The 14,567-nt window shown below is 42.2% G+C and overlaps 1 protein-coding gene across 1 annotated transcript in view; it reads left to right on the top strand.

The window, feature by feature from the left end:
- Positions 1-4,643: 4,643 nt before the first annotated feature.
- The window catches only part of si:ch211-207d6.2 (sickle tail protein homolog), a 49,123-nt gene continuing 39,199 nt past the window's right edge, over positions 4,644-14,567 (top strand). The window contains exon 1 of the mRNA XM_053652298.1: positions 4,644-5,105. Coding sequence (XP_053508273.1) covers positions 4,919-5,105 — 187 coding nt within the window. The 5' untranslated portion in view covers positions 4,644-4,918. The remainder of the gene's footprint in view (positions 5,106-14,567) is intronic.

The following is a 14,567-nucleotide window of genomic DNA, read 5'->3' as shown; positions in this document are numbered from 1 at the left end:
CTCGCGTGTCCTTCTGCTCCCAGCAAAGGTGAACTAAATTAACAGCTCAAAAATCTCATTTCCTGAAGACCCAAAGTCAGAGACGCTGCCCCCGAGTACTCTCTGATAAAATAATAAAACGAAAGTACACACAGATGACTGCATCGCTCTCGGGGACAGGAAATAGAGCCTGGCATCTTTGTGGTGCAAAAAAAAAAAGCTACAAGAGAACATCACAGATGAATAGGGGAAGAAAAGATATCCAAATAAAGAGCGTGCAAATAAAGTCTAAGAGTTTGTCCGTTTACTATGGTTTTTACAGTAGACGTGCTACTCCAGATGTTACGGTAGTTTGTCAGTTTGACAGTGTTTTTTTCTACGGTAGATGTGGTGCGCTTGCATTTTTAGTCATTTGCCCATGCGTCCATAGCGGACATGCTTCTCCACAGATATGATAGTTTGTCCATTTACTAGGGTTTTTACGGTAGAGGTGCTACTCCAGATGTTACGGTAGTTTTCTCCATTTACTAGGGTTTTTTACGGTAGAGGTGCTACTCCAGACTTTACGGTATTTTTGTCCGTTTGACGGCATTTGTACAGTTAATTTGCACGTGTTCAGGATAGACATACTTCTCCAGCAGATACTATAGTTTTTATATTAGATGTGCTACTCCAGCAGTTCTAGTACAGTAGTGTGTCTATTTACTAGGGTTTTTATGCTAAACATGGACGCTACTCCAGCATTTACAGTAGTTTGCCTGTTTGTTCTTGTATTGTACTACGATACGACGACATGGTAGTTTACTTCTTTCTTTTTTTTTCCACAGTGATCATGCTACCTAAGTAGTTAAGGTAATTAGTCCATTTGTTAGTGTATTTATGGTACACATGCTGCTATTTTGTCTACTTCCACTTAGGGTGTTTAGTATTTACAGTATTCTTCCCTTTCGTTTGTGTGCGTATGCTAGGCGTGCTACTCCAACACTTTCGGTTATTCCCCCATTTGTTAGTGTATTTATGCTAGGCATGCCGCTTCAACGAGTACGGAGTATTCCGCGTAGTTTTTTTATGGTCGTTGCTGCCGACAAACGCTCGATCTTGCTGCAGCTTTTTTCAAAATTTGCGATGCAGTTTGCGGGTTTTTCGCACTTTTTTGCGGAAAGCTACTCGGATCGGCGAAATCATAATAGCACGAAATAGTTTCGCGTTCGCGTTCGCAGCGCTGTTTGTCAGTAAATGAGACCTTTCTCTGTTTGGTGGTGTTTTTACAAGAAATTCTCTGTAGCTCCCTGTCAGTCCTGGGATTGACCTCACAACCTCCCGGTGATTAGCACGGAACCTCGGATGATACCGTCACAGAGCAGCTAAAAACTGCATGTATATCTTCCTAATGAAGTAAACCTCATGATATCAGAGCTGACCCAGAGCCTCATTAAAACACAGGCCCAAAGCGTTCCTCGTATATTCCTGTAAATATTTCTCCCTGTGAGTAAACACTTCCTGTGATGGTCACAGAGCAGATCGATCTTGTCCCATTTTATCGCAATCCATTAAAAACCTGAGCAGACACGACCTGAAAGCGCCAGCTCTCAGGATCCGTGTTACGACCGGTGGTCTCATCAGTCTTCTCGCTCCTCTGCTGCGGTTCGAGTTAGGAGCCGTTGTGGAGAGAGACTAATGACTGAAAACAGCGCTTATGGGAGCGATATTTTCCTCTGCGCCGCAGTTATTGTTCCGTGTGATGGATTTTATGCTCGGCAGGAGCGGCGGCAGCAGCGAGGCAGAAGACTGAAGGCCCTCCTGATATTTCTCGATGCTAATGCTGAAGGCGTTCATTACGGAGGAGAGAGTTTGTGCTCACAAATAGAGGAGGAGGTTAAAGATTTATCTGCGTAATGTACTACCGAGACGGATTTTTTTCGGGGGTTCAATACGACACCTGAACAGGTGGAGGTGGAGGAGGAGGTGCTGAAGCTCCCTATGTGGAGTTACATATAATAACATTTTTCCATTCAAAATACACGACAGCTTTATGATGGAGATGAGGGTTTAGCGATAAAAAAGAGATCAATGGTTTTGTAAAAGGTCCAGGGCTCACCCATGTTTTCCGATAACCATTATGTACGGAATAAAACACCCCGTGTCGTGCTGTCATAGAAAAATAATCAACTACGTGGTGGTGTAACAAAGCAGATGTACTATTACCACCACAAACATCATTATTCTCCATTAACACCACGTCCTGCAATGTTTTATTCCTCTTACACCACAGCAATTTCTTTTATTAATTAAAGAACGCCGTTGATTTTGTATCCGTTTATAGTTATCAGATTTAATGTTGTGGAAAGTCAACGTGAAGGAGCTATAAACACAATAAAAATTAGCTTAAAGATGGCTAGCATGATATAATACTTAGCCGAACTTTGACTAGCATAGTGACCTTGGATACTGAAGTCAAATAAAACTAGAAAACTAAAGTATAGTTAGTGTAGTTACTAAAGCGAGCAACAATAGCACATTGCTAAATTTTAGAAAAGTTTTGCTAACAGCTGAGGGGTAAATCTGTAGCGTTTTTACCCGGGACACTGTTTTACAAAATGAACACGAGCAGTTCTTAAAGAAATGACTCGGAGTCGTATGTTTAGCGTTAGCACTTTCAAAGGAACAGGTTTTTCCTTCATGTCTCGTCCTTCAGGAGCGCAACGTGACATCTCCGGATATGAGAACTGAGTGAAATATACAGTATTTTTGAACCGATCTCTGTGACGTCCTGCGTGTGAGCGTCGCGCTGCGTCTCTGTACCTCTGGCTGTAGTAATTTGGGATTATTTGTCACCTTTTCACATTTGCACACAGAATTTATTTTTCATCCCCAGGGTACGAGAGTGCAAATTAGAGAGCCGGCCGTCCCTCGGGCTTCTCACGGCATGCAATAAAAATAGTTTTTAATGATGCAGAGAAAACCTCAGTAATGAACAGGATGTTACACAGAATGGCCTTGAGTTCTTGGAATTCAATCTCTGAGTCGCCGAACGTTTCAATTTCTTTATTTTGACAGAGAATGCACATTAAAACGATGCTGCGGCCATTCGTTATTTTATTCGTTATTTTATTAAAGAAATGAATTATTGATGAAACAGAAATGAATTCCTGGCTAAGACATGTGTCAGAAGTTTTATTTTTTAATAATAATTCGACTTTTTTTTTCTGATTTAAAAATCATTCCATGTTATACCTGTATACACTGAGTTTATTAACAATTTGTTAGATATACTGGATTAAATCAAACCTCATTCACACTGTGATAAAGATTCAAATGTTTTGTCCTGATCACTTTACTCAATAATGAAAATTATGATTATTTACAAAAAAAAAACATTTTATTGCGCTTTATGTTTTTAAATAAACAAAAATGATGCAGTTTGGCCATGAAATGATACTGTAATTACATAATTATGATTTAAGTTCGTCACACTTTAAATTTTGTGTACCGTTTCTTAACTGTTAACTCAAAAAGCATTCGTTGTTGATATTAGCTAGCTACTTGCTAGCTGAGATAGCTAAAGTTTGCTAGTGGAATGACATTTCTGCATACATTTCCTGACATCCTGCACGTCCTGAAGCGTTTTATTCCTCTTATACAACGGCAAATTGACAAAAGTTACAATGTTTTAGTTATGCATGACACATCATAATTTATATCTGTTTATATACATTATATATTTAATGTTGGGGAACATGTCAGTTCCTGTTCTCACTTACGTTATAGCAGCTATAAACAGTTGTTCCCTCACCAGCCCAGATTTATTCTCTGTCTTGAGCTAGTGCTCTCATGTTAGCAAAAAGCGTAAGCTCGTCTGTTCTGAAGGTGTTGGAAAAGTTCACGCTGACACTGGAGACTCCTTCCGTATACGTTAAATAAACACATTCCTCCTTACAGAAGACTTCCCCATGTCAACGGTTTCACACGTTTTTTTTAATCTGTTCATTATATCGCGGAGCTGTGAATGAGCGGTTACTATAGGAACGATAACGTATTAGAACGAGCGCGTTAATATAAACCTGTGATTTGATCAGTACGTTTAAATAAATAATGACTAGAAATGAGTGAAAAGTCAACCTAGTGCACTTTTTTCAAAAAGTGCGCAAAAGGTGCTGAGCATTTGGTAAACATTGATATTGAGTTCCAGAGTCTCGAGAAATGATCGTCTGTATTTCACTTTGGATTGATGAAACGATTCGTATATAATCATAAAATCATATCATGGGAATAGGATGCGTCCGGTTATGAGGGTTAGGGTTAGGGTTGGAGAGGTGCTTTAAATAAGATACCAGAAGAAGTTCAATGGATGATGTAAGCAGGGAGGACATGTTCATGAGGACGTGTGTAAACCTGACGTTTTAACCAGCTTCCTGCATCTTCTCACTTTGATTTTTGTAAACGCTGCAATTTCTGTTGGACGTCCATCATTTCGAGGTTCTTTCCTCTCAGTATGACGCATACAGTTAGGGAATAAATCTCTCGCTTGCTCTGCTCTCTCTCTCTCTCTCTCTCTCTCTCTCTCCCTCTCTTGCTCTCTGTCGCTGTCTCGCTCTCTGACTCCACGGTAATTGTCTCGCCTCGTTAAATCCATGTGCAGCTCGCACAGCTAGCCGAGTGTACGAAGGCTCTGATTCCTGAGCTCAGAGCCGGAGGGAGTGTTTGTGCTGAGCGTGGAAGGGATTAGTCAGGGACAGCAGCGAGGGTCTCGGGACTCGGGAACTGATCAGACAGGACAGCTTTGAAGTGGGCTGTTTTCTCATCCAAACTTCTGAGCAAGCACCATGAAGTTCTTGTGCACGAGAAAACAGCTTCGTCTTTAGGCTGCCAAAGACGAAGACGGCGGGAAGATCTTGAGATCTTGATCTTGACAAGGGATACATCTTTGAAACGACGCGAAATGATCTCATCACGTCTGGTGAAACCATCGAAGCAGCCGCGGAAGGAGCCACCGGGGGATCGCTCGAGGATGCTGATCGTGGGCGAGAGGCTGATGAGAGCCGGCAGTGAAGGAAACCTGCTGAGATCCACACCGAACCAACAGCAGGAGCTTCAGGAGCAGAGCATGAAGATGATCTCCAACCCGGGTAAGGACTCTTATCATCTCAAACAAGAGGCTCTTGCTGCTAAATATCATAACGATATTTCATTTAAAATGAAATCAGTATGCCAAATCCTGAGCAGAACTAAAGAGGAACCACAGACACGTCGTGAAATGTCTTCACGATTATAACACAAGTCCAGTCACACTGTATTGATTACTGATAGACAGCTTGGAAAGAAAAGTGCACCACATGGCCCTAAATGTCTTTATATTCTTCTTCATCGTCTACAGGGCTAATATTGCTATCAGGTAAAGGAAGACTATAACTAACAGTTTAGTGTATTAAACCAAACAATACAAAGTATAAAGCATAAAGCTGTTAAGATAATTATTCAAAGCGCTGCTTCAATAACGATATCCAGAATATTCTCTATATCAAGCATCAACAATACATAATAAAGGCATGGCATGAATAAACAGATTTAAAATTTAATACATGCACTGAGATCTTCTGTGGGATCAAAGGCATCTGAGTAGATGTGGGGTTTTAAAATGAGTGACTCCAGACATTCCTTCACTCTTCTCTATTATAATATATTACATCTTTATTGGCGCATACGGAGATTGGATTTGGAAAAATGATCGTATCCGACGTTTCCGATCCTGACTTTGTGTCAATTTATTTATCTGTGTATAATGAAACTCTTAGAAGTGATTTATCGTGTAATTGTGGATGAGTTGCTGTGATTTTATAGACAGATTATTCTCTCGAGCTCGAATATTATTTTTTTTTACATTTTATTTATTTCAATTGCACACCAATTTAAGGAAAGCTTTATGAAAGACGATGATCCATAAACAAATCCATAAATTAGGACAAATAAGACTAGACGTTCAATTGGGGCAAAAGTAATGGCGCCGTATGGTGTGTCTGTGAAAGCTGATGAGCTGCAGTGGCTGAGCTGCATAAGTGGAGGATTTAGCACACTGGAAGATGCGTTTAGGAAGTGCTCGTCCACCATTTAGTCGCCATTTTGTCTTTTCAGCTGTCTTTGCCTTCTATGGATATGTGGGTGTGGCTAAATGTAAATCAGCTTTGCTCTGAATGTGCTTGGTACTGTACAGCTGGTGTTGATCAACATACACACGTGTGTACGAAGTAAACCTGGTGGGGATTTTTAGTTCAGTTTGGCCAACGAAAACATTTACACACAACTATAGTAAATGATAATGAGGCCCACTGAAGTGGAATTAGCAGACCCTTTAAATAGACTTTGAAGCGACAACTTTTCACACAGAACATTAAACATTTAACTGGAGTAACTTATCCAGGCGTGTACCGTTATCTGGGTGATACCGAGTGCGTCTACGCGAGAGATGCAGTAAAAGCTTAGCACAGTCTGGATGCTTGCAATTATGTCCTTAGCAGAAAAGTTGGGAACATTGTTATCGCAATCTCCCGCGGTTGTTTTGTATGTGCTCGACAACTAACTGGAAACGCCCAAGGAACAAAGACGTCACTTCCTTAAACCGCCGAATAGCCGATGAAACGGTCTGTAAGACTAGCTTTTGACTCATAGAGAATAAGTTCAGTCGTATGATGTCTGTGATGTATTAAGGAAGCTCGAAGGCTTCGCTTTCATGTAGGCTTGAGCGAGCTGTCACATTCAGCTTGCGGTAAAAAGGAAAGACCACGCTCGTTAACGGATATTTTAAACACTACGGATAATGGATGTTTTAAACACTAAGCAGATACATTTACAGATAGTGTCAATGCATTACACCCCTAATAGAGAGTAAAATACAAACAGCAGCGGACCAAATACTAAGCCTTGAGGAACACCTCATCAGCCAGGTACTCGCTAAATCCCTCTCACTGATTTCTGAGACTCCAGTCACTCATTGATAAATGTTTGCATGATTTCAGACACTCTGTCTCACCACTAAAAGTTATTTCAGTGACTGGATGACTGAAACACTTCAGCACAGACAGCACGTATTTATTCTCTGTAGGTACAAAAAGCTCTGCTTAATGCTACGCTGGTCTTTGTGTTGCGTTATTCGTCTGTCTGAGGTTCGTCTGCAGTGTTATTGTGCGACTTCCCTGATGGCAGCATATGTCTGTATTGTCTCCTGATTCCCGTCTGTATGGAGGGGATTAGTACAACAGACTCTTTTTTGCTGATCGGATGCATTCCCTTGCTCGTGATCTCATTCAAGCTGATCAGACCGCACACTGGCTGAATAAACAACACAGCACTGAGCCGATTATTACAGCTGTCCTGTTCTAACGTGAGTATTCATTTAAAAAAAAAAAGTATCTAATTAAATTAAAGTTCAACCGAGTGTACGCTTGGTAAATGAAACCAAGTCAGCAGAGGCTTTATCGGTAACTTGTCTGGATTTACCGATCACTACGTCTTTGAATTAGCCCGGGATAAAAACATCGACAAAGTAATCATAGTAATCTTCTTTAGACATTACTTGTTCTGTACAGCTTTATCAGACGTCCCTGTCCACTATGTGGCTGCTCTCATCCTGTTATAGGGCTTTAAACTGGTTTTACGACACTTCCGGCCCAAACTGACACTGAAAGATTCCTGAAAGTCGTGCATGTTTTTAGGAAGCGAGTGTTTGATGGATAGCAGCTCTCTCCTGACGTCCGGCCTGTTTACTGCACACTTAAAACCCCTGACAGTTGGTTTATTTAAAGAAGATTGAAAGGCCTGTCCTTGCTCAAATGAGGTCCATTTAGAAGCCAAATCGGCCCAGAATTCATTTGAGCGACTTTATAACTCGGAGGACCTCTGGGGTTTCATACAGCACAAAGAGGCGGGGTGATTGGCAGCTCGGCAGAAAACAGGCGACTATTTTTAAACATCATATTTTCCAAATCTGGAGTAGAAATCGAAGCTGCGTAATATCCGATCGAGATCGACTGCATTTTGAGATCATGGATAATTTAGTAATGTTTTTAATATGCTGCTTTTTAGGGAACATTATTAATGCCTAAATGAGCTGTAGCAGAACTATCTCCAGATAGCAAACGATTCAAGGTCATATATATCATATCATGGATGCGTTTAGGGACAAATAGATCAGGACCGGCAAAGACAACTGGATTACGGACCAGAACTTCCCACCTGAAAGGAACCGAGTTGAAGATTTTCACAGTAACCGGAGTTTGAGTCGAACGAAACCGACCAAACTTGTCTGGCATTTTAAACTCAGGGTCAAATCTGTCTCGGTGCAAGTTTTGGATGTGTCCTGACAGCCAGATTCAGGTAAGTTCGTCATCGTTATTGGAGACTCTGACGTGAAGGAGGACTCCACGACACTGCTAACATTCCCACTGAGTACAACGAGAGGTAGGTTTCCTGCGGGTTCGCAGGTTACCTCCCACTGTCCGAGAAACATGCAGGTGGGCAGATTGTCTACACTAAATTGTGTGAATGTGTGTGTAAATGAACTGGCATCCTATCCGGGGCGAATCCCAGACATGTGGGAAATGATGTCACCGCTTAGAGAAACTCCTCCTACTTTCACAGGTACTGTCATGTGATGGGAAACATGAGTACACACTTGTGTATGGTTAGTTCTGCATGCATTTTAGTAGCTATAGTGGCTAATTAGCGGTTAATGAGAAAAGCATGCTAACCACATACATAACACGGCTATCGTTTTTTACACTTTACTTCCATCACGTGTTTATTTAAAGGTGTAAAATTTGTAAGTGTTTATTCAAGCCGTTATTCGCTTCTGTTTTGCATTAAAATCACGGTGTACTGTGGGCAATCAACTTAAATACAAAGAGAAGTTTGGGACGTTTTTAGAAAGGATAAAGAACACTAATTGCCTAGTCATTCATTTGAGCGTTTGAGCGCTAACACAGCACTAGTTCCTGCTCCTCTTCCTGTTTTTGACCCGAATTAAAAAGACTTTTACTCTGGGGTTAATATTAAACAGTGTGACTCTCCTAAGTGTGACTAGTTTTTCCCCCCGGTGATATCACACTCGATTAGCTGGGTGGTGGAGGAGAACTGAACCCGAGGCTCAGGCCGAAACCGGCAGTCCTGGCTTCTCTGGAGGAAACAGAGCTCCCCCAGAGCCCTCACGAGTCCTTCATGCTAAAGCGGATATTTTGCAGATGATGTGAAATTATACAGCAGTGTTACTCAGTAAATCTGAGCGGTGTGAAGCTTTAGCCTTGATGAACTGCACACTATTTTTACAAATGCACCTCCTGTGGCTGTCTTTGTGCAGTGCAGCAGTTCGGTGCTTTGTCATAATTTTGCCTGAGTGTTGTAGCAATGCTGTTAAACCGTGAGTGCAATCATACGGAGACGTACGTGCAATAATTTCACACCTTCTTTCACATAAAACTGGAGAAGCTGAGGCTTTCAGCCAGTTAAAGCATTAAATATACCATCTATAATCCAGGCAGGGCGAGAGTGCTGAAAACAGGCGCAGTACCTATAGACAATAAAGACTTCCAGTAGGTGTTATTAATAATAATAATAATAATAATAATAATAATAATAATAATAACATCTGTATAGTAAAATAATCCACGACATGGTGGTGTGATGAAGTGGAGTTACTGTTACCATCCTTAAGTGTTTTATTCCACTTATACAACAGGAATTTGCCAAATATTGCACTTTATTATTTGTTGAAGAACGATACATCGTACATTTAACCATTTGTGGTTACATTTAATGCTCTGGAACGTCCACAAAACAAGTTATTTCCTGTTCTTGCTTAGTTATAGCAGCTATAAACAGTCTTTTGAGTTAATACGATGAAAACCGTAGCTTGTCATGTTACAGAAGAGTGTAAACTCCTCTGTAAACTTCAGTTCACACTGGAGACTCCTTCCATTAATGTAAGGTAAATATCGCCTTCTTGGGAGGAAAACTTCACGCCAAACAAGTGATAAGATCATATAAATAACTACTTTATAAAGTTTTGTTTACGTTCTCTTTCCGGTTGTTATTGTTCGTCCGGATCTCCTGAGCACACGGCATTTCTGCAGCACAGCAGCTCTGTCGTTTGGCTCGGTTTAGCAGCTCGCGTCTACAAATAAATGCTGCAACCCAAAACACGTGGCGTGTTCGATTCATTTCCGGCACTGTGTCGATTCAGAGTCGAACCACTTTCTCTCTAGAATTCACTCGGACGCAGACCGAGAACCACCTCGCTCAGACGCTCTCGGACCCGAATGCGATCACTGTGTTCTCACCCGCCTAAAGAACCGCACAGAGGAGGAGAACACCCCGGGGTTCTGTTCAAACACAATAAACAGTGTGTATGAGAAAGAATCGTTTCACACTGCGCCGGTTCTGTTCCGGTGTCTGCATCGACCTGCTGCACTAATGCACTGCGGTAAACACACCAAACGCCATGTGCTGGTGGTCAAATCCACAACCGGTGATTTAGCCTGAGAGACGATTTCACACAAACACACACACACACACACACACACACACACTCTCTCTCTCTTTCTCTCTCTGTCTCAGAGCAGCAGCAGTAAGACAACATGATCCTCTCTAACACGCTGCCTCCTCAGTGCTTCCACTCCAGCTCCCATCTGGGACACGCCATGAGCAATCCACACACACACACACACACACACACACACACACACACACAGAGCCATGTGTTTGAGTTAGTAGAGGTTCAGGCTGAGATTTGTAGCGAACAAAACAATCCTAAAGGAACAAACTGACCAAAAGGCTTATTTTCTATTTTGAAATGTTCCACTTAGGCCAAATCGATCATTGGAATGTGAGTTCTGTTTCATCGAGAGTCGACACCAGTGTGTGGGTCACTGTTACAGAAAAATACACCTAGGAGTGATGAGGCGGTGATGAAGAGTTTCTATTCATTATTTCACTCTAACATCACCTCCCTGAGTTCTCTATTCCGTTTACACCACAGCAACGTGTCACCGATCGCAATATTTATTTTTCTCCACCATTTTCTCCCTAATTTACTCCCTAATTTCTCCCCATTTACTCTCGGCCAATCCCCATCCACCAGCTCTCCCCTAGAGGGTGAAGGCCAACACGTGTTTCCTCCAAGATACGTGAGGCTAATACGGCATCTTTTCAAACTGCTGCTCCTGCTGCATCACGTGGCAGAGTAACACACTTAGAGGAGAGCGCCGTCTGCCTTCTTCCACATACACGAACTCGCAGACGCCCACGATTGGCTAGCGTCATTGTACCGGTGATGCTTCTCCAATCCATGGACGACAGGGTGAGCAAATCGTTCTGGAGCTCAAGGAGCACAACGATTATCGTCACTATGAATTAAACAAGACGTATGACAGATCATATTTTTTTAAAATAAGTTTATAGTTTCATTTAATGTTATGGAATGTTCACTAACAAGTTAGTTCCTGTTCTCACTGACGTTATAGCAGCTGTAATCAGTCGTTTTCGCCGTCTGGAAGTTAATAAGATAAAAGATGCGGCTTCTGACCAATCAGAATCCAGAACCAGAATCCAGAGCAGTGCAGTGTGCACATGCTTCTTCATGCCTCAGCAGAACCTCATCCTCTCGTCCTCATCAGATAGCGACAGTCAGACAGTGATTTAATCAGACAGTGTTTTAATCAGGCAGTGTTTTAGTCAGACTGTTTTAATCAGACAATGTTTTAATCAGACAGTGTTTTAATCAGACAGTGTTCCATAATGCAGAGGTCTTCCATGTTTAAGAAAAAATGTTCTGACATTTCATGACCTTCACGAGCAGATTCAGCAGACACGACGCTCGCCTCAGACACATCAGTGTGACTTCATCACTTCATGCTTGGGCCAGTTTCGTCTCTTTCAGGACTGTGGCTTTGTTTTGCTGCGCTTTTTCCTTTTCACTGCTCGTGTCCTTGTGATTGATTCACTTTTATAAATATATGACATTTGAGTGGCTGCCTTTTACCATTTCCATAGCTCAGTGAAGGGGTGTGGCCTCTGTTAAGTCACTGAAGGAGGTGTGGTCAGTGAAGGAGGCATGGCTTCTGTGGCAGAGTCTCAGCAAAGGAGGTGTGGCCTCTGTGTCTGTCTCAGTGAAGGAGGAGTGTGTGATAGATGGGAATGATACTCCAGAGTCTCCACTGTGTAGTGGACAATCTGACCTGCTCTGTGTGTGTGTGTGTGTGTGTGTGTGTGTGTGTGTGTTTAGTGAAGCGTTACAGCATTGCAGAGCTGAGATCAACGCTCCAGGACACGGCTGAACTAAATCAATCAGCTCGGCTTTGTCAAGCCCAAAGAATCCCAAACGGTCTTCATCAGAGCAAAGCAAAACACACACACACACACACACACACACACACACACACACACACACACACACACACAGTAACATGGCTACTCAGTGTCATTACAGAGAGTGCAAAACTGTAGATTTGTGCGTCTGTGTATCAGAAGTTGGGGTAAATTGATGAAGCGGCATTTCTTCAGCTCAGTCTGCTGACGCGAGCACAGGGACGTCTCTCGTCTCTCACACACACTTAGACGGTTTAGTGAACGCATCAGAGTGACATTCGGGTTCATCTCAACGTCGCAAAAACAAAATGTCAGAAGCGCAGTGTTGTAGAGAGAAGCCATCTTTCCTCAAACATCAACACAACACTGTGCTGAGAATCTCTTACACACAACACAATATCACAAATATGGGCAGAAAATTCGAATTTCTCTCTTTGTGTTGAGATCTATCTAACACCTCTGGAACAGAGTTTTGTTCTTTTTCATCAGAGGGAGAGAGAGGGAGAGAGAGAGGGAGAGAGAGAGGGAGGGAGAGGGAGAGAGAGAGAGAGAGAGGGAGAGAGAGGGAGAGAGAGAGCGAGAGGGAGAGAGAGAGGGAGGGAGAGAGAGAGAGTGAGCGGGAGAGAGAGAGAGGGAGGGAGAGAGAGAGCGAGAGGGAGAGAGAGAGGGAGGGAGAAAGAGAGAGAGAGAGAGAGGGAGAGAGAGAGAGGGAGGGAGAGAGAGAGAGAGAGAGGGAGGGAGAAAGAGAAAGAGAGGGAGAGAGAGAGGGAGGGAGAGAGAGAGAGCGAGAGGGAGAGAGAGAGAGGGAGAGAGAGAGAGTGAGAGGGAGAGAGAGAGGGAGGGAGAGAGGGAGAGAGAGAGGGAGGGAGAAAGAGAGAGAGGGAGGGAGAGAGAGAGAGAGAGAGGGAGAGAGAGAGAGGGGAAGTGAGTGATTGAATCTCCTCCTCTCAGCACTAAGTAAACGTTTCCATTTCCTCTAAACAATGCGCAGGTGCTGGAAAAGTTAGAGCACACACACACACACACACACACTCACACATACACTCACACACACACATACACACACACACACACACACACACACATGCTCTCTCACACACTCACACACACATACAGAGTAATCTAACTAATAATAAATAACTACAGCTCCAGTGTGTATGTGTGTGTGTGTGTGTGTGTATGAGTGTGTGTGTGTGTGTGTGTGTGAGTGTGTGTGTGTGTGTGTGTGTGTGTGTTTGGGAAATCCGTTGGTATGCGGGTGACTCCCTACTCAGGGGTGACTTTGTGTAACAGAACCTCATCCTAAACTCTGACCCTAAACACACACACACACACAAACACACACAAACAGACACACTCACACACACACACTCACACACACACTCACACACACACATAAACACAAACACATGGTCTGGGATTTTCACACCTTTTATCTTCTATCGGAGGTGAGGTCACTTGAGGAGATGGAACACCATTAGCTACACAATAGCACTTCCTCTGAATGCAGATCACACACACACACACACACACACACACACACACACACACACACACACACACACATGGTTAGAGAGGGTGTTAGGAAGTGCGCTTCAGCAGTAGAGCGAGTTCAGGACACAGTGCTTTCCTCGGGTGTGATTTAAAGAGAAGAGAACGTTCGGCTCGGTGAGTTTTTATTTCAGTTATTAAATGAATGACCAGTAGAGAGAAGTTCGGATAAAACAAACTGCTGGAACCTGAAGAACATCTGTCTGATCTGTTTGCACTGATCCAGTCATGTTTATGAGATTTTAGCTGTTATATTTTGCTGCTGTTTTTATTTCAATTCTGTTTTCTGTGGACAAAAAAAAACATGCAGAAAATTTTAAATAAATAAATAAATAAATAAAGTAAAAGAAATATGCAGAACAAATAATAAATAAATAAAACATCACTGAAAAAACACTGCTGAGTTCCTGAACTACATTCTGCAGCAAAAACTCTGTAAATACGTCTAAAGAACACAATATATGATATATTTTTGTGTAAAATTAATAATAATAATAATAATTGATTAAAATATGTTGGCTAAGGTCAACTATTTTAAATATTACAGTAACACTTCACAATAACAGTCCCGGAATACTCGTGCACTAATACCTGAATTAATACCTAATTAAATAGCACATTAGATGAGTAAGTTAGTGCACGCCTTAACTCAGCATTAATCAAAAAGAACAGACGTCTGATGGGTA

The sequence above is a fragment of the Ictalurus furcatus genome, chromosome 20, assembly GCF_023375685.1.
Source record: "Ictalurus furcatus strain D&B chromosome 20, Billie_1.0, whole genome shotgun sequence".
Lineage (NCBI taxonomy): Eukaryota > Metazoa > Chordata > Actinopteri > Siluriformes > Ictaluridae > Ictalurus > Ictalurus furcatus.
This window is presented reverse-complemented; position numbering and strand designations above follow the sequence as displayed.